Source organism: Coregonus lavaretus, assembly GCF_964263955.1.
Source record: "Coregonus lavaretus genome assembly, chromosome: 26".
NCBI lineage: Eukaryota > Metazoa > Chordata > Actinopteri > Salmoniformes > Salmonidae > Coregonus > Coregonus lavaretus.
In genome coordinates, this window is record NC_140013.1 from 27,212,056 (window position 1) to 27,238,012 (window position 25,957).

Sequence of the window (25,957 nt, forward strand, 5' to 3'; positions counted from 1 at the left end):
ATATAGTTCACACTCAAAAAGATTAGCCTACTGGAGCTAGTTTCATTTATTTACTCAAGAGAGCATACAGCTAGCTACATCTATGGGCTTTTATGTTTTTCTGTTGTGCGTAATGTGTATTGGATAATCATTTTGACTTTTTTGGGGCTTGGGCTCATTAAATGTCTTTAATGTAGGGCTCATAAAATGTATTTAATGTATGGCTCATCAGGCTCAGGTAGCTTCAGGCTTGAATGCGGCCGAAGTCTGTTGGTACTACTCTAACCCATCAGTAAGACAAGGCTGTGTCTGAGAAGGGAAGCAAATAGAAGAGTCCCTTTCTCTAGGGATATTCTAGCTCCCATCTCCCCCCATGAACAGTTCCTGTGCAACACCCTAGAGCCAAACAGCTTTGACCGTGTGACTGTGTGAGAGAGACTGCCACAAAGAGATTAAAAACTGCTCACACAAACCACTCGTTTGCAAAGACAAGCTTGGTTGGAGATGTTAATGAACGCTGAGAGGGAAAAAAGGTACGGGAAATTGATTGTCTGTCTGTACAATATTGATGGCATAGGGATTTGTTTTGCCCTAATATACTGAAAACTGACTGAGAAAATAAATAACATCAAAAATATATACAGAGAGCATTGGAGATGTATATACAGTGTTCTAAGCGCCAAGCTGGATTATCAGCATTGAAACAGACCTTTTTGTGTTTAAGCCGTACAATGGGCGCCAATCCATTTGTAAAATTAGAGTCAAACCACCACCACTCAAGTAGAAAAGCCCATTGAAATGCCTTGAATATAATCACATGTCAAGTGCTTACAGCAACAACTTTCTCATTTGTCGAAGGTACTGTCTAACTCTTTCAAAGGATTGTCATTTTTCAGCAAGACAACACAAGGGAAGGACTAGTTAGTACATTTGATATCTATTCCATTGGCCGAGTAGTCCCGCAGAAGAAGACTAATGCAAAATGATGAGATACGAGAGGACTGTTTTAGATTTGAAAAACAGGAAATGATCATTGTAACTCGGTGTCCACTGTATTGGAACATGTTGTTTTCGGGCATTAGGCTACATTTTACCCTTCTCTAATGCTATATCTAATACCGGTCAAACTGATGTTAGAAAGCAGACCTAGAAGCCAGCCACAGGCAAACAGCTTTTACAGGCTTTTGAAGACTAACTGATGATATAACATATGATGTAATTGCGAGGGTGAATTGCTATACTGTAACTAACTGACACTCCAAGAACTGCTCTTGCAAATTAATGTACATCTGCCCCACCCACTTAAGACCTCCACAATGGAGGACTCGTAAGTCTTGTACTGTATGGTAGCTCAGGCCTGACTGTATGGTATGTGGTGATATGTAGTGTGGTGACAAAATGATGTACTGTATATTTTAGTCATTATTGCCAACACAACCACATAGATTATCTCCTCCAATACAGTGTGCTGTACTGGATTAACATTATCGCGGTTGGTCTTGTCTGGTGTTATACTACTTGTCCTGTACGTGACATGCCCTGTGTTTCATGTGACCGTGTGGCCCTCCACAGCAGGCTAGCTAGCAGAGAGGAGGCATTATGGATTTACCATACAAGTGCTTTTGTCTTTCTCAGTGATATGGTTTGTTTCTGTGTTTCCCTAATCTCTCATCTAAAATGACAACAATGATAATGGTGAAAAAAGTGAAATTCCATATCTGGCATGTACAATACATTCACTTAAAACAGTCAGTCTCACAGCAGCCAAATGAACAAAATACCAGAAATCAAAAGAACAATTTACATCATATATTCCTATTATTTTCCTTTGATGAGCAGCTAGATCCCAGTAGGTATCCAGTCTGGATTGACTGAGCTCCAGTGTTAACATGGCATTGGGAAAGCCACATGATGAGAAGCTCTGATACACAATGTTTAGATTTGGTTCCGCAGGCAGCATCCTATCCTGTGGACATGGCTGATGATCTAAAGCAGTTAGTATGAGAGACTTCACATTACATGGGTAGGGCACACCTTATAGTCAGTGAGCTATGCTCTCCTCCGTTTCAGCTGGCATGGTGCCGACAGGTTGACTGAGTAACCAACACCCTTCTTTAAATTAGAACACATCCTGTTCTGCTTCTGAATGAAAACGTTTTCTCCTGAAATGTCGCTCGGCATTTCAAATAGTCCCACTCAAGGCAAGAAGAAAAAATGGAACAAACTCTACTCTCATTTCCTAGTCCGAGTCCTCAAAACAAGTGAAATCAAGCATCTGAGTAAAAATAACGAATGCTGAATAAAAGATGCATAATGTACACTGATATTATTCCTTTATCTCAGAGCGACAAACTGTGAAACGACGACTCAGGCTTTCCGGTTGAGATCACGGGCTTCCTTATCTGCAGAGTTCTGAGGGCCGGGAGCCCGGGGGAAAGACTAAAATTGGTTAATTGTTTGGCAAGTCTGGGCAAATTTTGATAGTTTTACTCCACCCACAGAAGGGATGAAGTTGGATCAGCCAAACTTAACATACAGTGTGTGTGAGGGGAGGCTGGGGGGGAGGCTTGGGGGGAGAGGGGATAAGAGAGAGGAAAAGCTTTGACAATTAACACACATTCACAGTTGTGCTTAGGACCATAAGAGAACAGCAGAATATTGGCTTACACATACCAAGTGATTGGTTAGCTTTGCCACCCATAAGAGAGTGGTCCCGCTTTGTTTGAAAGGCAACTTGCTAACCCCCAGCAGCATTTGGTTATTTTGCTGCAATATATGGGATCCTATTTCCACTGAAATCAGTGCAACAACCACCTCCATACTTGAGTTGTGTCCATGTTGGCAAAATACCTCTGTGGCACAGCTACTGTATGTTTATGGGTTAGGGGCCTTTATTTACTAATTGAAAAACTGGGCAACAGGAGGTGGTTTCTGATGAGCTTAGGATGGGACGTGGGTGGAATGCAAGGCTTCTTGATCCAATGGTTGGAACACAGAGAAGTCTGAACAAGTTCAATGTGAGTTAATGCCACCTATTTCAAGGCTACTCACAAACACACCATGTGCTTTGAAACGTAGGTCCCTTCTCAGGAAGCTGAATGTTTCCCATAGTCCCAACCCATGGTTGGATACCCCAGGACAGACAGGCCCTCTCTGGCGGTCAGGTCAGACGTGGGTCTGCATGCGCTTCTGGAGGGGCCGTGTGAGGTCTGAGTTCTGGGAGGAGGACTGGGAGTAGTGGGATGAGGAGGAGGCGGAGGCGGAGGCCTTGCTGTCCTTGTCGAACTGCACGTAGCCGTCCTGCTTGCTGTAGCTGCTCACACTGCTGTCGCACTGCGTGTCGATGAAGGAGCTGGAGTCGCTGAGTGATCCTCTCTGGAACTCCCTCTCGCACAGCTCGATGGAGCTGCTGCCCATGCCCAGCACGAAGCGTTGGCTGTAGTCATACAGGCGGTTTTGCCCGGCACCTAGGGTGGAGTAGATGTTGGTGAAGGACATGCCCGTGGGTACCCGCTGCTTGCCCCCGGTGGTGGCAGCGGTGGGATTCCGCATCTCTGTAGTCTGGTTACCTTGCAGGGTGATGGTGGGGGTGGAGTGGTGCTCCTTGAAGGTGTTGACACTGTAGTATCCGTTGGTGGGGTCCTTTTGGAGGCAATATGGGAGAGAAGAGAGAGAGAGAAGAGAAGAGAAGAGAAGAGAAGAGAAGAGAAGAGAAGAGAAGAGAAGAGAAGAGAAGAGAAGAGAAGAGAAGAGAAGAGAAGAGAAGAGAAGAGAAGAGAAGAGAAGAGAAGAGAGAGAGAGAAGAGGAGAGGAGAGGAGAGGAGAGGAGAGGAGAGGAGAGGAGAGGAGAGGAGAGGAGAGGAGATAGTTAAAGTATTTTAATTAGTTTTATCATTGTCAAGTTCGAAAAACTGGGTATGCCTTTTTGGCAAAGCACAATAGATGACAAAAAATATTTTCCTTAGTGCGGCAGAAAGTCTGAAAAGCAGTACATCTCTGGAGGGAAACAGAGAAAAGTAAGTCATCCGCTCATTTACATGTATTTATTATTCTCAAAGCTTAAACAGTGTCAAGGTCAAACTGGCTTTAATTTAATTACCATTCAAATTGGCAAATGAATAAGGAAACAGGCTGCAGCTAAATGCGTCAGGTATGAACCGAGAAAAATAGTGGCTAAAGCTCAATATTATGATTTAGTCTTCTTCTGCATAAACCTCTACAATCATGTTACTTGCTAATTAACAGGCCTTGATGATTCACAGTTTGGCATCCAACAAGTCCTCCCAAAGTTCACTAATACCCCAGTTTTAATTGGGCCCAAAACGGTTTGTGAAAACAAAGTCTTGAATTTGATGTATGCAAAATAAATGACTTGTGGAGCCATGGCTGCCGTGCCGAGGTTGCTATTGTCACACAGCTCCTGGCTCTTGCCTCTACGATTGCTGTTGCTAAGAAGCAGCCGTGACAAGGCTGTGAGAATGAATGTGAATGTCAAGCCCAACGAGCACAATGGCGCCATGGCTGCAGTGCCGAGGTTGCTGTTGTCACACAGATCCTGGCTCTTGCCTCTACGATTGCTGTTGCTAAGAAGCAGCCGTGACAAGGCTGTGAGAATTAACGTGAATGTCAAGCCCAACGAGCACAATGCTGGATCCCAGAGGAGCCATGCTAATCATGGCGAAATGGCACAACTATGACAACCTGAGAGAATCCTCGTTATGAGTGTCATTATCAGACTTTGTGTCCCCTTATCTGGTGTCTGGTTCCCGGTGATCTCCTCCCGTACACACACTCATCAGTGTGGATCAAAAGAGCCAGGTCCAATGGGAACAGGTATGCAGACAGAACACCAGATGAATACTCTCGGGTACTGGGGGAATGGCATAAATAAACAGGACCACAATTTGATTTTTAGTTCCTGATTTGCTTTGGCATTTTGAGTCTGAATTGGACATCACCCATAGTGAGTTGTTTGTTCCACAGTCTAATGATATTATCTGTGCGTCTCGTTTGAAGGAGGTTTTTATTTCAATATTTATTTCTTCAGATGGAGAATGCCATATCTCCCACACTGTAGATGTGCTAAACTCTGCATGCAGAGTGAGGTAATGATGCTCTGAACAGCACAGTGCTTGTCTAATTGAGGAATTTGCATGTCTGAGAACCAGGGGGCCTCTTGTTAAAAGAGCCTATACTGTCTCTTTGCCTGTCTGTTTTAACTATAGCTTCCTCAACAGCCTTATATACCACTCCAAGTGAGTGTTTATGTTGAAATAACAAGAATTGTTGTCATGTGTGAGAAGGTTTTGGAACAAAAGCAGTGCAGGGAGTCCCTTTCGATTCATAGGCTTACTGCTCTCCTCATTATCAACATAGAAATGTACATGATATCCAGCATTATATTATCAGAGGGAACGTGTCATGCTTGTACAGTAAGTCCAGACAGGTATAGTCCAGTGGATTTTGTGAGTCTGTTGTAGTGCTATTAACATACAGTAATATATCTGTTGTCAGAGTGTTGGCAAATTAAAAGCTTCTCCTTTGCGAGGCACAGACTCAGCAAGTCCTCCAAACTGTATCTAGATTAGCAGTAGTGTGGCTTCTCTGGCATAACAAGTCTTGTTGATTAAGCATACTGCAATTCTAGCACACTAACCTTTCACTTCATTTTTGTCACATTAAGAGCTCTTTCATTCCAATGGAAATATGAGGAGGCAATTATCGCATTGAATTATAAATTATTGGTTTTGGTTGAATACAATGTCTCTGGAAATTTGTTTCCACTTTTTAAGTGATTTGATTGCAGAAATGGTGAACTCTCATTACAAAAGTTTAACACTGATTCTGCTTTGCCGAAGTGTGACTAATGAATATTACAGAGTGATAACGTTATTATTTTATTTTTCCAAACCATCCATCAGTGATTATAAATGTCATTTTGCCATACACATACATACTTTATACTTGTAGTATGGTTTGCTTTCTAAGTAATTGGTAACTGGTAGTGCCAGTGTATTCTGCATTCTACAGCATGGCTCCTTCACTTTGAACCTCCAGGGCCACATTTGATGACCACCTAATTAATCAAATTAAACCTTAATTGGAAACATTTGACCCCTGGCCTTATCCTCTCCAAAGCCAAAGTGGAAGGCAAATGGTCCTGAGTTGAAGATCAAGCTGATCCCTCTTGCCTGCCTCCTCCCATTTTTCTCCTTCTCCACCTCTATCTCCTTCCATCCTCCATCCATCCTCCATGATCCTGGACCTACCTTGATATGCTGGTACTCTTTCTCCTCCTCTTGCAGCACCTCTAGCTGCTTCAGCACTGACTCCTGCTGGAACTCCCCGTGTTCTACCTGCACATAGGCAAGGCACGTTTAGAAATATGAAAGTGTTGGGCTCTCAGCTTCTTTGGTCTCGCTGACGTTATCAAAACAGTCAGCATACAGGGATTTCAATTTCGAAAGATTCTGTAATAACATTCAGACACATTTCAACTTCACTCGGGGAGAGTTACTATAAATAATGTATCCATGAACCTCATTAGAGAAATGCAGATATGTAAGGTATCACATGCAGACACATTAACTCCCATGAAGTGTTACAGAGCATAATATAATCAAAGGCCCCTTGCTGAAACCATAGCCCTGCACCCCTGGGCCTTTTCAAAGCGCAGTACTTACGTAATTCCAAAAAAATGAGGCAGGGTTTTTTAATAGTCAGACATAGGGCACAATTAAAACTGCCTGCGACCCCATACGAGTTTCCACATCTCCATAGCTACACCTTACTGTGGCCTTCTCCCTCACAGGGAGAAAGAACATGGGCCTGTTTTCTAGATACAGGCCAACACAGTACCTTGATCACAGTGAATATACATCTACACACATCCGTCCTGTTCCATTATTCAGCAGGTTTCTTTTGTGCCCTAGAACAGTGCTATTAATTATATCCTAGAGATAATTAGCATTAATTATCTGTGAGTATAAAGAGGGCTGGAGGGGATAGGGTTTTCTGTTTTTTTTACAGTAAGTGGAAATGGTGGCAGGACACTCACACTCACCATCAGTTGCTTCATGGCAGTGTGCTCCTCGTTTTCCCGGGCCGCGTTGTGGTCTTTGTGTACAATCTCCACTCGGATGTCGTTCTTGGCCGACACCACCCCTTTCAGATCTGGTGGAAACAACAGTAAGTTACAGCTCAAGATGCCGAGACACACAATATTCACAGAGACATTGCTCTTCGCCCAATATCTTCAATACACTGGACTTCAAATCCCCTTGGCATGGCTTTTGAGAGTATAGTCCCCTTCCCCAACAGTACAGAGCAAGATATGCAGTTTATTTTGTTTTGTTGTCAAGATTTGATTATTTTCTGCGTACATAAGCACATCTCACACTGGCCTTGCGGTGGCTCATTTAGAACAATGCGGTTCATACTGTCATATAACAAAGTCTTACTTTCTGTCTTAATTTTGCTTGCAAGTTCTCTCTGGTGAGCACAGATGGAGACGGGTAGTGAGGGCATAACCAGGTGCACTTCCTCTGTGGTATACAACAACAACATGCTGAACGCTAGTAAAGGGTCCCACACAGGGACTCACGCACGCAGCAGCACAGTTTTGGAAAAGCGCAATGGCTGACTGTTTCTAACCTGAGGCACTGTTAGGGATGGAGTTTTGAATTTGAACATTAGACAGGATGGAAATAACTGTAGCTAGCAATTTATAGTGAGGTAAGTTATACTGCTCAATTATGAGACATGAGCCCTCACTCTATCTATCTACTGCTGAGGACCATGCCTCATTTAGCTTTGTCATGCAGTGGGTGACACAGGTACGGGGATACGTACTTCTCTGAGAGCGGGTACAACAGAAAGCTCCGATGGTCCCTATGAGGACGATGAAAGCCACCAAGGCCCCGACCGCCACCCCGATGATGACCGCCACCGGGAGAGACTCTGCGGATGACAAAACATTCCCTTCTACAATAACACATTGCAAATACAACCAGTACACTACACACATATCAAGTATACATAGATGCAAACATACAAAACAAAGTACAAACAATTCCATTGAAAAATAATAAAGACATTAGTGTCACAACCTGATCTGTTTCACCTGTCTTTGTGCTTGTCTCCACCCCCCACAAGATGTCTCCCATTTTCCCCCATTATCCCCTGTGTATTTATACCTGCATTTTCTGTTTGTCTGTTGCCAGTTCGTCTTGTCCCGTCAAGTCCTACCAGCGTGTTCCCGTGTTTCCAGTGCTCTAGTTTTTTGTTTTTCCTAGTCTTCCCAGTTCTAACCTTTCTGCCTATCCTGACCCTGATCCTGCCTGCCGTCCTGTACCTGCCTGACTCTGATTTGGATTACGACTCTTTTCTTGCCTTGACTTACATTTTGCCTGCCCCTTGTTCAGTAATAAACTCTGAGACTCGTACTATCCGCCTCCTGTGTCTGCATCTGGGTCTTAGCCTGAGCCGTGATAATTACTTAGTTTTACAAATACACACATCTCAATAACATATTAATAATAAATATTTTCCCAAATGTTTTGATGGCCAATGTGATTTGTGAACCGTCTTTGTATTCTAACATATTTCTTATTACACTGCTGATTCCTTCCAATCACATTTAATTCATACTCACTTGCAGAAGCGGCTGACAGTATTTTCATTGAGTGGTTAAATAGCAGCAGGGCTGTGAGTTGAATCAGCCTTATCCTTAAAGGGATAATTTGAAATTTTGGCAATGATGCCCTTTATCTACTTCCCCAGAGTCAGATGAACTCAGTATGAAAATGTATGCACTCACTAACTGTAAGTCGCTCTGGATAAGAGCATCTGCTAAATGACCCCCAAAAAAAAAAAAAAAAAAAAATAAGAAAATGGATACAATTTGTATGTCTCTGCATGCAGTTTGAAGGAATTAGCGCAATTACTAAGTGTTAGCGCAAAGACTGAAACTCTATGGGAACAGCTAGCATGCTCCTGTAGTCTTTCAGTCATTGTGCTAACGCTACAGTAGTTAGCATTGGCTCGAGAAAACTACCTCTAACTTCCTTCATACGTGACAGATACATACAAATGGTATCTATGAATTCATCTGAATCTGGGGAAGTAGATAAAGAACTTTGTTGCCAAAATCTTGAAGTATCCCTTTAAAGTATCTATGCGTGGCCGGATTATAATGAAGACTTAGACACCCACCTACATGAAACAAGTGCAACACAACAGAGAGCCTTTTCCCCAGCATTAACATCTATTTAATTCCTTAATTAATCCTTTCATATAAGCCAGCAATACAGTACAATTTATGGGGAGTGAATAAAAACAAAACTTCCCCATTGAAAAGACAGAGCAACACGTCCAGCTATGAAACCCAGCCAAACAAATAAAGGCTTTTAATAATAAAGCATTGGTTTAAACAAAGCCATAGTGGAATATTTGTGTTGTCGTGTGGTATGACTACTGATGTGGTATGACTACCGATGTGGTATGACTACTGATGTGGTATGACTACCGATGTGGTATGACTACTGATGTGGTATGACTACCGATGTGGTATGACTACCGATGTGGTATGACTACTGATGTGGTATGACTACCGATGTGGTATGACTACTGATGTGGTATGACTACTGATGTGGTATGACTACCGATGTGGTATGACTACTGATGTGGTATGACTACCGATGTGGTATGACTACTGATGTGGTATGACTACCGATGTGGTATGACTACTGATGTGGTATGACTACCGATGTGGTATGACTACTGATGTGGTATGACTACCGATGTGGTATGACTACTGATGTGGCATGACTATGAACTCTGCACTTGAGTTGCACCTTATCTTAACTAGCTAATTAATTCGCTGCAAATTACTCACACTGTGATTGAATATACAAAATGAGTGCAGTAACTATAAATGCATTGGCTGTTTATTTCATACTGTATCTGTCCGATTTCAACAGTCTGGGTCATCCTATTGTCCTAAAGTGAAATAATGTGAAGTGTTGATAAATCAGACACCACAAAAATGTCACTCAAACGAGATAGGTGTTGTCAACGCCTAAACACTGTATGGTGCATGTGGGGTTCGTTGTGATTCATGGCTGATAATGATAATGGTTGGTTCAACATGTGTAAACCCATCAAATCCATTGACACACACACACACTCTCTACACTAGAACCACGGCCACCACAGTGTTGAAGTAGAGAAGGTGGAACCTGTCGAACCTTGGCTCCCACCTTGTTCCTTGAGGCGGATGATTTCCGTGTCAGATCCAAAGCTGTTCCATGCTGTGCAGTTGTAGATGGTCTGGAAGTCTGCAGGGACGATGTTACTCATGGTCAGAGTAGAGATGACTCCTTCTTCGGTGCTGACAGTCTCCACCGTATAACGGCCAGACGTCCCTGACTCCAATACTGTCTCCTTCCATGACCAGGCCTGTAAGGGAATCACAAGTTAAACATGAGGCGGGGGAGAAGTTCCCCGTCTTTCACTGGGTGATCTGGCGCAAGAAATAGTGTTCCAAATGACAACAATTGATTGCCGACAAATAAGATGATTTGCAAGCATTTTTATGGTTGTTAAAACATATTCATAAGCATAAAAGTAAAAGTACTTTCACATTTATCCTTGATAAATAGGCATGCTACCTCTTTAGACCCTCCCATCAAATCAACAGCATATTCATTATGCAGCAAGTTAATGCCCATTATCAACACACACAACACTAATTAGTAGATTGCAATTATGCCAAAACACACACACTCACATGTGCACTCACATGTGTACACACACACACGCACACGCACACACACACACACACACACACACACACACACACACACACACACACACACACACACACACACACACACACACACACACACACACACACACACACACACACACACACACACACATACACACGTACACAGTTAATGGAACAAGAGAGGGCTCTGAGATTATACTGTTTATCTAAGGGCCATACATCTTAATGGGATCTGTGCTAACAGAGCATCAGCATGCATTAAATGAGAAATTAAGGGTCTAAGCTTGCCATGCTTCATGCCCTCCCATTCATACAAAAACAAATGGTTAGAATACTATTATATTCATTAAACTGATATCTTTCTCAGTTGTATTGCATGTGTTCTTAGATGGTTTAATAAAATGCTAATAACGCAACAAGAGTCCTGTCAGGGTGTCACAATGTCAGTGTATGCGGTAGACTGAAGTCAGGCGCAGGACACAGAACTCAAGGAAAAAACATATCTTTACTTAATCACGTAAAGTAACAAGAGGCCTCCACGCAGGGAGGAATAAACCCGCTCACTCACGACATCCGCGAACAAACAACAAACACGCACAGAACACAAGGGGAGCCACAGGGTTAAATAGGGGCGGAGTAATCACAAGATGGGCAACAGGTGTGAAACAATCTGACACAACAGGTAGAACATAGAAACATATAACATAGATCGGCAGCAGCTGGTACTCCGGTGACGACGAACGCTGAAACCTGCCCGAGCAAGGAGGAGGGGCAGCCTCGGCAGAATCCGTGACACAGGGCACCATGGCTGTAATGCAACCCATATACCATGCAATGCTGTGGCAAGTAGAGATAAGTAAAAGAGATAGATATTGAAGGAAGTGGTGTTGGTGTTACTCACGATGCGGTCTGGAGGTGGAGTGCTCCGGATGAAGCACTTGATCTCTCCCTTCTCCCCATGGAGAGCCTGATGTGTCTGGGTACTGGAGATTGTGGGAGGGCCTGTGGAGAGGGCACAGAGGAGAACATGTCAACACTGTACCATGAAGGCCTGTGGAGAGGGCACAGAGGAGAACATGTCAACACTGTACCATGAAGGCCTGTGGAGAGGGCACAGAGGAGAACATATCAACACTGTACCATGAAGGCCTGTAAAGAGGGCACAGAGGAGAACATATCAACACTGTACCGTGAAAGCCAATCACAAACCCACACATCATCACAATCAACCACTGCCAGATTCCTGTGGGTTCAGGTTCATGCCATGTAACACTGATTCAATCAAGTTGTGCTGCATTCAATTAAGCGGTAGACCCCTAACTGCATTCTTTCAGATAGTAAATCCTACTTCCAATTTCCAACCGACTCGGAATGCCGGCAGTAAACAGTCATTTTGGACAACAGTCATACGAACATCGCATCCAACCTCCACAATATCACCAAGGGCATGTTAGGGCTGTATGAAGGGCATCCGTGTGGGCCCAAAAAGTTGAGTTACGGTGCTCTTGATTTCTCCCACAAAGATAAGGGTCATGGTGGCGAGTGGAGAGGCATTTCTATGGGCGTAATCATGATGGGAGAAATGTCATTGTGGAGAGATAACACTCCTCCCTGTGTCTCTTCAAATTCAATTTAGCTTGCCAGAGCCTTGCACTTTGACCCGCAGCAATGACATCAATCGGATAACCTCCAGTCCTCCCTCACGACAACAGAGGAAGCAGTCTATCAGCTTAAATGGCCAATAAAAACATAGAAAAAAACTATTTTTTTGTGATTTAAGAGGATTAAGTATAGAGAAGTGGGGAAACAACTTGATTAGTAAGAAGGTGAGCTTCCTATCAACTCCCCTCCAACCCGTTCCCTGGCATCTCTCTGCCGGTACATAATTGCAGTTTATTACCTGTCTCTTATTAAAATAAATTAGCATTTTAATAAGATTCTGGCAGATGGTGTCTCGGTATGCCACTGCATGCAGGAGACTGGGAGTTTGGTTGCTGCTGCTGTGGAATGATTTCTGCAAACTAACAGCACTGCATTGAGCACTATGCAGCAACACCACTGTCTTAGTAGCCTATGGTGGACTGGCATGGGGGGTCCGGTTTGTGTGGACCTGTGTGGATGTGTCAGTGTGGTTGCATGCATAAGAATGTGTGTGTGTGTGGGTGTGAGTGTGTGGGTGTGTGTGTGTGTGTGGGTGGGAGTGTGTTGGTGTGTGTGTGTGTGGCTGGAATGGGCTCCTGTGGTAAACACACTCAGATCTATTCCTCCCGGGCTGCCCAAGGCGAGCACTGGTGGCTCGGGAGAATCTGCTCTGTGGATCAGGGCTCCAAATGAGAAATATAATTAGAGGGTTTTATCTCCCTGCCTCAGACTGCTGGGGTGTGGTAGCTCCTCCAGAGGATAGGGAGGAGAGTGTGTGTGTGTGTGTGTGTGTGTGTGTGTGTGTGTGCACGTGCGTGTGTGTGTGTGTGCGCAGACTGTCTGATCAGAGAGAGAGGGAGTTGGTGGGTGGTGTGAGTGGCACAACTACACTGCTCCAACTGTCAGTGGACACAGTCGATATGGTAGGAGACATTTCTTTAGAGAGGCAGGGAGTCTATGGAGTGGGCCGCCTCACAATCTTATCTTTGTTATCGTTTGTTCATCACCTTGTCGAAAGAGCCTACGCCAATGACCGGGCCTTGCATTTCCAAACAGAGGTGAAAGTATAGTCTGAGCTTTGAAAAGGTGTGTCATTTTGTGCTTCCTTGCAACAGCTTATTTAGCACCTCAGAGCTGTTGTCCTCTATTACAATCTCTGTCACATCCATTTGAATGGCATTTCTCAGCTGAATTATTAATTTTCACTGGTTTCTTTAAGCTCTGTCTTGGCACTTGGAGAGGGAATGAAATGCTAATTTATTGAGCATATAAAGACTATGTCTGGGGAAAGAAAAAAAGAACTACAACAACAAGATGCCCTGTGGGTGACTAGAAGGCACATCGGCCCACTTTCTCCATTAATGTGTTTATGTGCTCCCTCTCCCTGGGCTGCCTGACATCTGATTAGACATGCATACAGACAGACATACAGGACAGGAAACCACACCTACCAAGACATACACATGTAGAAAGATGGACAGACTCATACCTCTACTAACAAACAGATACACTCATTCAAATATAATATATCCATGTTCATTGATATGGACATAAACACATGCAGGCTACAAATTGAGCCATATACCTACTAGTTTTCTGTGTGCGTACAATGCACCAGGATGCATTGAACATAGGATCAAAAGAACAAGCACAATACAATAACTTCACTCAAACAAATATTGAAGCTCAGACTGACTGTGTGAGGATACTAAACTAGAGTGAGCAATATGTATCCATTAGTGACTTCAACATAAACTCCCTCCCCTGCTAGCTATTTGATTATAATTAAATTACACCAGTCCCCAGGGAAGGAGAGGATTCTCTTGTCTGTGTTGCTGCGCAGTGGGAGTCGTTGACATGCAACGGAAGAAATAACATATTGACAAATTCTAAACACATGCATTTTAATTGTTCAGGGTAAAATGATCCAGGCATAAGCAACGGGAAACAAATAGCAAAACATGCAAACACATACACTCTCCCACACCGTGCATATACTCTTGAGTATTCCTCAATCTTTCTGAGATATGATCAAGGCAGTCTCCCAAAATGCACGGTCATCAGTCATGCCCACTGTCAGAGCCAATTGGATCCTATTGGATGTCAAAGACTGCAGGTTGATGAGGGCTGAGGAAGATACAACTTAAAACAATAATCTGCCATAAAGAAAACAATCAAGCAGCAAACCGCGGGAGAGTCCTCTCCATGTGCTGCCACTTCAAAGACTCTGTTTGTACTTCCTCGGCTTGACAATCTGATTCGCCAAGAGGACTGGGTAGGGTAGAAATGTGAACATTTCGACTGAGGACCCCTGGTGTGGTTTTGAGAAAGCATGGATTTCAATTATTCAGAAGGTAAAAAATTATGTGGCTTTTTAATGTCAGAGGCAGATCCAGGCTGTGAGGCAAGAGAGGCAGAAGAACAGGCTAACATAAACAAATTAAAGAGAAGTCAAAGACCAATAAAGAAGTGGGTAATGCTTGACTGAAGTCTGCAGAGACCAAGTAAAAACTTTCAGCTTTTTTGTGGTATTTTTCCCGATGAGTGTCCAATGAGTCTTTATTAAAACAATGCATCTTCTCTTTGAATCGTGTTTTATACAGAAGTAACGCAATCTCCATAGATTGTTGTACATGAAAGAAAGAACACTTCAATTGGTTTAATAAACTTCAACAGAGATTTTGTTTACTAGTCCAGACAGTAAAAAGGATGCTGGGATGAAACAAAACTGTTAAGATGTGAATAAGGAATGACTTTGCGCCATACTTGTCACGACCGTCTTCAAAAGGAGCAGACCAAAGCGCGGCGCGTTGAGTGAACATGACTTTATTAGAGTAAAGACACGAACGACAAAAACAATAAACAAAGACGGCTAGTGAAGTCCACAGTTACAAATACTGAATACGGAGCAAAAACCCACAAAACCAAGGTGAAACCACACAGTTTAAATATGGCTCCCAATCAGAGATAACGAGCCGACAGCTGTCACTCGTTACCTCCGATTGGGAGTCACATGAATACAAACAAGGAAGACAACCACCTAGACACCCCAACCAAACAGCACACAACAAAACGAACACACCCTATACCCAACCTAACCCACACAACACCCAACAATACAAACACACCCTGGTTCATAAACAACGTCCCGGAACCAGAGCGTGACAGTACCCCCCCCTAAAGGTGCGAACTCCGGGCGCACCAACATAAAGTCTAGGGGAGGGTCTGGGTGGGCGTCTGTCCACGGTGGCGGCTCTGGCCCCGGTCGTGATCCCCACCCCACCAAAGTCACAAACTGCTTAAGTAGCCTCCTCCCACTGACCACCCTCCAAACTAACCCACCTGGATAAAGGGGCAGCTCCGGGCTAAGGGGCAGCACCGGGCTAAGGGGCAGCACCGGACTAAGGGGCAGCACCGGACTAAGGGGCAGCACCGGGCTAAGGGACAGTACCTGACTAAGGGGCAGCACCGGACTGAGGGGCAGATCCTGGCTGGCTGGCTCTGGCGGATCTTGGCTGGACGGCTCTGGCGGATCCTGGCTGGACGGCTCTGGCGGATCCTGGCTGGCAGAAGGCTCTGGCTGATCCTGTCTGGCCGAAGGCTCTGGCTGATCCTGTCTGGCCGAAGGCTCTGGCTGATCCCGTCTGGCGGAAGGCTCTGGCTGATCCTGTCTGGCGGAAGGCTCTGGCTGATCCTGTCTGGCGGAAGGCTCTGGCTGATCCTGTCTGGCGGAAGGCTCTGGCTGATCCTGTCTGGCGGAAGGCTCTGGCTGATCCTGTCTGGCGGAAGGCTCTGGCTGATCCTGTCTGGCGGAAGGCTCTGGCTGATCCTGTCTGGCGGAAGGCTCTGGCTGCTCCTGTCTGGCGGAAGGCTCTGGCTGATCCTGTCTGGCGGAAGGCTCTGGCTGATCCTGTCTGGCGGAAGGCTCTGGCTGATCCTGTCTGGCGGAAGGCTCTGGCTGATCCTGTCTGGCGGAAGGCTTTAGCGGCTCCGGTCTGGCGGACGGCTCAGAAGGCTCATGGCAGACGGGCGGCTTATGCAGCGCTTGGCAGACGGACAGTTCAGACGGCGTTGGGCAGACAGGCAGTTCAGGCGCCGTTGGGCAGACGGGCAGTTCAAGCGCCGTTGGGCCGACGGGCAGTTCAGGCGCCGTTGGGCAGACGGCAGACTCTGGCCGGCCGAGACGCACTATAGGCCTGGTGCGTGGTGCCGGAACTGGTGGTCCCGGGCTGAGGACACGCATCTCAGGGCTAGTGCGGGGAGCAGCAACAGGACGCACAGGACTCTGGGGACACACAGGAGGCTTGGTGCGTGGTGTAGGCACTGGTGGTACTGGGCTGGAGCGGGGAGGTGGCGCCGGAAATACCGGACCGTGCAGGCGTACTGGCTCCCTTGAGCACTGAGCCTGCCCAACCTTACCTGGTTGTATACTCCCCGTCGCCCGACCAATACGGGAAGGAGGAATAACCCCTACCGGGCTATGTGGGCGAACCGGGGACACCATGCGTAAGGCTGGTGCCATGTAAGCCGGCCCGAGGAGACGCACTGGTGGCCTGATGCGTTGGACCGGCTTCATGATATCCGGCTCAATGCTCAATCTAGCCCGGCCGATACGTGGAGCTGGAATGTACCGTACCGGGCTATGCCTGCGTACAGGAGACACCATGCGCTCTACTGCGTAACACGGTGTCTGCCCGTACTCTCGCTCTCCACGGTCAGTCCAGGGAGTAGGCGCAGGTCTCCTACCTGACTTCGCCATACTCCCTTTTAGCCCCCCCCCAAGAAATTTTTGGGTAGTACCCACGGGCTTCCAGCCACGACTCCGTGCTGCCTCCTCATACCACCTCCTCTCGGCTTGAGCTGCCTCCAGCTCTTCACGAGGGCGGTGATATTCCTCCGGTTGTGCCCAAGGACCCTTTCCAGCCCGTATCTCCTCCCATGTCCATGAATCCTTTGGAGGCGTCCATAAATCCTGTGTAGGTAGGTCCTGTTGCCGCTTGTTACGCTGCTTGGTCCTCTTGTGGTGGGTTTTTCTGTCACGACCGTCTTCAAAAGGAGCAGACCAAAGCGCGGCGCGTTGAGTGAACATGACTTTATTAGAGTAAAGACACGAACGACAAAAACAATAAACAAAGACGGCTAGTGAAGTCCACAGTTACAAATACTGAATACGGAGCAAAAACCCACAAAACCAAGGTGAAACCACACAGTTTAAATATGGCTCCCAATCAGAGATAACGAGCCGACAGCTGTCACTCGTTACCTCCGATTGGGAGTCACATGAATACAAACAAGGAAGACAACCACCTAGACACCCCAACCAAACAGCACACAACAAAACGAACACACCCTATACCCAACCTAACCCACACAACACCCAACAATACAAACACACCCTGGTTCATAAACAACGTCCCGGAACCAGAGCGTGACAATACTATTGGAGCGCTGATCTTGAACAGAACTAGGCTATTGATAGAACAGGGCCTCATAGCACACACTAGTGGTTGTAATCCAATGCTTAAGGGGGCATATGGATGCCATTCTCTCTGATGCACAGCTACTGTACAAGTTCAAAAAGAAGGTCTTGACAATCAATGTTTGGTATATTCAGTCGCAAACTAGCAACAACGCTGCCAACGACAGACATTGTACGATTGCATTCAACATATCCAATATATTGTTGAGGACAATACCTCACGAAAATCCTAGTCTCAACATCTGTTGTCCTTTTCTTCTATCTACCACCCAATCAAAAGGACATGGTGAGAAAAAGCCCTTTAAAGAACGTGTAAATTCTGCGAATGAAAGCTAATGCACGCTCTGTGAATACCAAGCGGTGTTAATGAAGTCATTTGTCTGAGAGTTGCCAGGTCTCCCACCATTCCATTCCTCGGCATTCATTAGTCAGTCACTGCCTGAAAACGTCAACCTCCCTCTCCTCGACTCCTACAGAATCTAATCAGCATTAAAGCACATTTCCTGTGTTTAAGAAATATAAGGCTATATCCTGGATGTGCTAGCTATATTTATCCATCCCTGTGTCTTTCTAATAAGGACTGATGAAACATAATGGAAAATAAAGTGTAAAGGAAATACATTTTCACGCATCTGTTACTGCGCTTGCTGTTTCAACAATGCTGTGAATCTCTCTGCTGTAGGCTACTACACGCTGTAGCAGAGATGTCTGCAGTGTTGAATTTGAAACATTTTTCTAGTGTAAATACACTGAGAGATGGCCTCAATGCAAACATTTATTCAGAGCTTTAACACCTGGAGAGACCCAATAGCAAACCTTCTCCTTCTCCTGTATTGTTGGAAAGTCTTTGGGATGAAGATGTGTTTTTGTGTGTAAACCACGGAAGATGCTCAGTACAGGCTGCAGTGACAAATTGCTTTCTTCTTAGCAGATGTGACCCCCAAACCTCTCAAAACATTCCTGACCAGTGTGACACTTACCGTTGACGGTGAGAGAAACCTCCTTCTCCCCGGCGCCGACTCGCGGAACCACGGCACGGCACACATATTTCCCAGCATCTTCCTGCCTCACAGCCTTGAGTGTCAGGATGTTCTCGTTGCTTAGTACCTGCCACACAGAGGTCAAGAGTCACTGAATGAGCAGCGAGAGGTCACCTTCTCATTTGAGGCAGCACAAAGCAGCCTATGCTCCTCTTAACGCCTTAAAGGTCACCTCTCTTCTATTATTAAAATCCAATTTGGGACCAGGCTCATATGAGAGAGGGGCGGTTTTGGTCTCCATCTCCAGGCTCTGAAGTTTGACGTATACGGAGTTGAGGAATGAGCCTGGCTGGCAGATCAATTGCATGCCCCTTTGCTCACCTCAACACATCTCCAGCCAGGAGTCAGGGAGCAGGACCGCTAATGAGCCCGAGCCACTAGCTGCCTCAGGATTTTTGGATTAATGAGACTTTGAAAACAACTGATTTGAGCTCAAAGGGCACTGCTTTGTCACCTGAATCTTGCGTGACTGCTGCGGTTCGACTTTTTATAATTAATGAAGTTACTGCTGTGGCCAGCATGATATAAAGTAAATGACATTGAAAGTATAGGCTAACCTGAATGGAGCAATGGATCACAATCTACAGTGTTTTGCACCTAGTCAAAACATAAACTAGAAATTTTGAAAGACATTGGATATGGGAATACTTACCACTCCAGAGCCCCTCTTCATCCAGACGATGGTGAGAGAGGGGTTTCCCATCCAGGCACAGTTGAACACAGCATCAGACCCCAGATCCACCTGTAAGGACTGGGGCTCTGCAGCCATGCGTGGACCAACTGCAGGAACACAGAGATAGTCAGTACAATCAATACAACACCACCAGCACCACAGAACACTCTATAACACAGTACCATCCGGTCAGCTACAGAATGTATCTAAATAGGATGCATAACATTGGGTGGTTAACAACAGAAAGAGCAATACAGTACTAGCACTCACAGTAGACGTCGACATTGCGGCTGATGTTGGTGCTGCCCAGAGGGTTGGTGACCTCACAGGAGACTGGCTCAGTGAAGAAGGAATGGTCCACAATGACCTCATAGGTGTCACCAGAGACCTCCTTTATCACATTGCCTCCTTTGGCCCACCTGTAGTGAAGGACAATACACAGAGAGAGAGAGAGAGAGAGAGAGAGAGAGAGAGAGAGAGAGAGAGAGAGAGAGAGAGAGAGAGAGAGAGAGAGAGAGAGAGAGAGAGAGAGAGAGAGAGAGAGAGAGAGAGAGAGATGAGAGAGAGAGAGAGAGAGAGGGAGATGAGAGAGAGAGAGAGAGAGAGAGAGAGAGAGAGAGAGAGAGAGAGAGAGAGAGAGAGAGAGAGAGAGAGAGAGAGGAGAGAGAGAGAGTGAGAGAGAGAGAGAGAGAGAGAGAGAGAGAGAGAGAGAGAGAGAGAGAGAGAGAGTAACCTTGCATGAGAGGGGTGGTCTGATAATAAACTGTTACTCGCAACTTGCTTTGACCTTAAAGTTGACCTATGGTCGCCTGGCCTATGGTTGTCAGAAAATACTCTGCTAAGGGCCCAGAATACCTGAAGAAGGAAGACCAATATGACCAACACCAGACCAATATGAAGAATGGGTTGCTTCTGATTTTTTTTACTTTCAGTCCCGGTCATCAGTGAGGGATGATGGCACCTGTCTGAAGGATGGGAGAATGAGGGGAGAGGAGGGAGGGATGAAACATTAAGACAGTTTCTCTCCTTCCATATCAATACCACGTTGTTCTCTGAATAAACCATTCCTGTGCAGGTTCTCTGCTGGCTTCAGTATGTTTTTGTGGCAGCCATCCATGCTGTCACATGACGAGTGCCCTAGTGACTGGGGGAGTAGACAGCACGTTCCTCATTAAGACGAGCGGAGCAGAGCGGCTAAGAAAAACGATATACTCCTAAACCCCTCCTCCCCTTCCCCAGAAAGAGATGTGTTTGTATGCTGATGTGGACGAAGATAACCTTTCAACTTTTAACTGTCACAAAACATGTATCTATTTTCTCACCCAACAGCACAGGGTGCACTGTGCAGTATTCCAGGGATAGGGGATTCATTTGTTATCCATGAGTGAAGCCTTGGTCTATGCTTGACTGGAATAGTATAATTTAAATGAGAATAGATTACCTCATTCATTCAGCAAGTGAAGTGAAGCAGCTTTCTAATTGGCTACAGTAGATTTTTCTCTGCTGCACACTATAGGAGCTAGTTCACTGTATGCAAAATGAAGCCTGCTGAGAGCACTGTCAGTTTAATATGCACAGGGACTCCTGTGTTTCCAAAAATATTACAATTAGGGCAGATGGGTGTGCTTGGCTCGTCTGTCCCTTTCTTACATAATTGATCCAGGAGGAGAATGTGCTGGATTCGAGAAAACATATTATTACCGTTACAGTAAGCTACACACAGCAAACGTTCTGGGTGTATACTCCCTCAAGAAAACAATTATGTACACAAAATATTGAATGAAATATTATGATAATGACTACGATAATGATGATGATGATGATGGTTTCTAAATCTCACAACACACTGTCTATGAATATTAGATAAGAATTCACTAGACAATGTCAATAAATGCGCTGATGATGACAGCGATCATCAATGCCCTCTGAATCGCAGTGTCTGATGATGAATGACTCTCCACAGGTTGAGAGTCTATGGTTGATAGAGTACTGGAGGAGTTACAGTGAGTTAAGCACAGAAGTTTGACCAGCAGGTCTCTCCCAAATGGAGTGTGAGGCTGCCAGGGCTGGGAGTTACACAGTGCAGAGAGAGCAGAGACAGAATGCTAGTGCCTGCAGGGAGTGTGAGAGCTTGGCTGGTGTGCTGGTCCCCATCCAATACAGTCTAAACATAGCCAGCTCTGCATCCATCAGACACCTGCATCTCCTCTGGGAGGGCAGAGGGGCCAGCGAGAACTTACTCAACAGCTCACTTACCACCCAGACCTATTCAGGATTTAGGTCACACAATGAGGTGCAAGTCAGGTGTATGCCTCAGGGTGTTTGTGTACGTGTGTGTGTGTGTTTGTGTGTACTCCCGAGTGGCGCAGTGGTCTAAGGCACTGCATCGCAGTGCTAGCTGTGCCACTAGAGATCCTGGTTCGAGTCCAGGCTCTGTCGAAGCCGGCCGCGACCGGGAGACCCATGGGCGGCGCACAATTGGTCCAGTGTCGTCCAAGGTAGGGGAGGGTTTGGCCGGCAGGAATGTGGGTTTGTTTCCCACGGGGGGCCAGTATGAAAAAAACAAAACATGTATGCATTCACTAACTGTAAGTCGCTCTGGATAAAAGCGTCTGCTAAATGACTTAAATGTAAAATGTGTGTGCGTGGCAATATCAGTGAAATCAATGTGTACCAGGGAAAGAGCAGTGAAAACCCAACCTTGTTCTCTCCCACTGATATGATTAAGGTGATAGCAATGGTCAAACTGAATTAAATTAAACGTCTATTGATGTTATTAACATATAAAATACATTATTATCAACATGGTTATGTACACCACAGCACAGATTATGTTGCTCATTTACATTTTCTTAATGTTGAATATATCAAAATACTTATTTCAATAGAAAGTAGAGACTTTCATAATGATGTGTCGATGAAATCGCACCCTGATGTTCCTTGAATAAAATGTGTAAATTAAATAAGACAGAAATGTCTCTTGGTTTGACATAATATGACAGAAGGCCCAATATTAGACGAGAGAACAAAACATTGTCTATAGTTTCAACACATTGTGAATGACATTCCAATATACTGTCTGCCATGGGGTAGGGGACATGAGCAAAGATGATGAGACTGTCAGTTTGGTGCCTCACAATTTAAATATAACCAGGAAGTCTGTTTGTCTGGCAATGACATCACAGTATGGTAGATCATCACTGTTGTACCTTCCTTTGAAACATTACTGGCATTAGTGGCATGGTACTAGTCAAAATAGTGTGCACAGCCAAAGTGTTTATGCCAGTAGAGCAGACAAGATGGATTTAATTTGCTGTGCCTGCTGCTTTGTTGTTTTTCTCTCTCGCTATCCTCCTCGTCTGCTGGATGCACTGGGTGGCACAAAGCGAGTCGCAGGGGAAGCACGGTTGAGGAAAAACAAACATTGGCGGTGCCCACAGACAACGTGACGGAAAGCACCATGATGTAAAACCTCTTCATTAGCCACCTCAGAGACACAGACAAGGAGAAGGTAGATGGTAGAACTGACAAAAAAATCATCAAACTAGCAACAACATCATAATTGTTAAAGTGGGTAGAGAATTGGGGATGGTGTTTGCTGGGCGTGGAGAGGGATGTGTTTGTTGTCGAAACTCCTCTTCTGTTGCATCCCGCTCTGGAGCGCCTCTTCTTAGAGTAGTGAGAAAAAAAAAAGTTTTGTATCTTTATCACCAGGGCGTTGAATATGATGTCGATGTATTATGTTTACCCCTCCTCCTTCCATTAGGTAATGAAGATCCCTTAACAGCTCTATTGTTTTACAATTCCTTGATTCACACCAACACACTCAGACAAAAACACAAACTTAATTCCAGCAGTACTTCCCTCCCTATCTAGCCTATGCGGAGTTGCCAGAAAACGCTTTCATCCGGTTTTCAGGGATACAGTATTTTCAACTTAATTCCGTTTTCCCTGAAAAGCGTAAATGGGAACTCCGCTCAGTCATCTTTCTACGCCTGCTTCGTTACGTTACTCTCTATCCTATACACAGAACTATCCCTGAGACACATGTTCTCTCCCCCCAGGAGTTAGAGTTCTGGCTCTGCCTGAGAGATATCTGTAGACTAGAGACTTATTTCCATTCGCTTCGTTAAGTGGCGTAGTGGTCTAAGGCACTGCATCGCAGTGCTAACTGTGCCACTAGAGATCCTGGTTCGAATCCAGGCTCTGTCGCAGCCGGCCGCGACCGGGAGACTCATGGGCGGCGCACAATTGGCCCAGCGTCGTCCAGGGTAGGGGAGGGAATGGCCGGCAGGGATGTAGCTCAGTTGATAGAGCATGGCGTTTGCAATGCCAGGGTTGTGGGTTTGATTCCCACAGGGGGCCAAGTATAAAAAAATGTATATGTATTCACTAACTGTAAGTCGCTCTGGTTAAGAGTGTCTGCTAAATGACTAAAATGTTAAGCAAGATTCATAGAGCGGCCAATCACAACAGATCATAGAGAATAGAAATCACCATGTCATTGACTCCTCCTCTGCTACCTTGGCTCTGTCTGTCTGCGAAGTGCTTATTGAAGTGGAGGATGAAATGGCAGAGTGGTGTGCTGGGGATGGATGGCACTCTGGAGGTTGGCAGAGAGGCCATCACTCTAAGGGCTGCCCTGTCCTTGTGCCGTATCTGATTTCCAGAGACAGGGTGTATTAGAGCTGACTAACAGCCACACCGCACCGCTAGCTCCCTGCTCTGCACTGCTGTAACTCTCTCCGGGGGACAAGGAGGGTTCTCCTCAGTCAACTCCCCAGTGGGGATAGGAACAGTCCAACACTCCCCCCTGAGATAAAATAACAAATGGTTATTTATGAGAATGTGTGCTAAAATGAATCGTAAATGAATGAAAAAATGTGATATATTATCACAGTCCTGTGAACAGCAGTGAAGTGTGGGTTCAGACTCAACTCAAAGTGGTATTGAATCCTAACACTAGTGAAACCCTTCTAGAGAGTGCCTACTTCAGCCTGAAGTTCAATCCCCCTCCTTCTTTCATCACATTCTCCCATGGTTTCCAAGGCCAAAGGAAAAGTAATCTGACCCACCAAGGCTCCTTAGGACACAGGCCCTGTAGATATGTCAGCGGAACATTGATCCTGGTCCCACTACAATAGAGACGGATTTCCACAGCGATTGTGGCAGAAGACCTACCTTTGGGGTATACCTGCACAATCAAACACAAGTCTTGTTTGCCTTGATATCTGTTTTTTAAAAGGGCAGAATCCATCAAAGGAACATCTCTGTTATGCCACCTGTGAGTGTGTTGTAGATCCATTTAATTTCCAAATACTGCTTCAGACTCAGTGTCGGCCGGGCAATTCCCTTCACTATTGATTTAGTTCCACTTATCTTCCCTTGGTTTTAAAACCCACACAGAAAAGCATGTCTTGACAAATCACCTTGGCATTTCACCTCTTCAAGGACCAAGTAAGATTTTATGAGAATTTATTTTTATCCCCAATCCTCTCTGAGAGGAAAGGAAACGTTTCTTGTGAGAATTGAAAAACTCAATGTTCCAAATCAAGTCTCTCAGTGTGTGCTTGCAGTTGTCAGGCAGAATCCAAAAAGGATTGCGAAAAAGCATAAGACATGGGTCCAGCGTAGGTTCAGAAGATCAACCCACTCCTTCCACTCAAATGTCCATTGGCCCTGCTGCAGTACTCTGACACCCATGTCCCCCTTTTAACATGAGACGTCGTAACCCTGACAACCTCATCAGATGCAACACAGCTCTTCTCCCACTCAAGGTATCTATGTTCAGGGGATATAGACAACAGTATCTCAAAACAATAGCCATGCAAGTCAATGCATTCAATAGTCTCTAAGTACATGACTGGGAATGAATTTCAACAGACATTTGTCATTAGATTTTTTTCAATATGTCTTTCTGTGAATATTATCCAAATCGACGAGAGATTTAATAGTGTCACGGCATCATAATAATTCTCTGACAGTGATTAATACCATCAATAATGAAGTGCCACATTTGACTTAATGTGAGAAGTTACAAGCTACAAGCAACATCAATCAGACAGGACCTTTGTATATCATTTGAAGTTTGTTTCAGGGTTTCTCTTTCTCATTACGGGGCATTGCATAATGCATTATGTCTGTCCCACATATATTTTGCTATGATACATTTCTCATTTAGAGACTACTAATGGAGTTTAAAGTAATGTTCTCAGACAGCATGCTAAAAGTCTTGCAGAGAGAGAGAGAGAGAGAGAGAGAGAGAGAGAGAGAGAGAGAGAGAGAGAGAGAGAGAGAGAGAGAGAGAGAGAGAGAGAGAGAGAGAGAGAGAGAGAGAGAGAGAGAGAGAGAGAGAG

At 45.1% G+C, this 25,957-nt stretch overlaps 1 protein-coding gene across 1 annotated transcript in view; it reads right to left on the reverse strand.

The window, feature by feature from the left end:
• Positions 1 to 3,144: 3,144 nt before the first annotated feature.
• LOC311101300 (kin of IRRE-like protein 3) overlaps positions 3,145 to 25,957 on the reverse strand; it is a gene marked incomplete at both ends in the record, with an annotated part of 80,970 nt that continues 58,157 nt past the window's right edge. The window contains 9 exons of the mRNA XM_084142428.1: positions 3,145 to 3,621; positions 6,249 to 6,335; positions 7,043 to 7,152; positions 7,831 to 7,938; positions 10,239 to 10,437; positions 11,670 to 11,770; positions 18,869 to 18,995; positions 19,581 to 19,708; positions 19,872 to 20,020. Coding sequence (XP_083998554.1) covers positions 3,145 to 3,621; positions 6,249 to 6,335; positions 7,043 to 7,152; positions 7,831 to 7,938; positions 10,239 to 10,437; positions 11,670 to 11,770; positions 18,869 to 18,995; positions 19,581 to 19,708; positions 19,872 to 20,020 — 1,486 coding nt within the window. The remainder of the gene's footprint in view (positions 3,622 to 6,248; positions 6,336 to 7,042; positions 7,153 to 7,830; positions 7,939 to 10,238; positions 10,438 to 11,669; positions 11,771 to 18,868; positions 18,996 to 19,580; positions 19,709 to 19,871; positions 20,021 to 25,957) is intronic.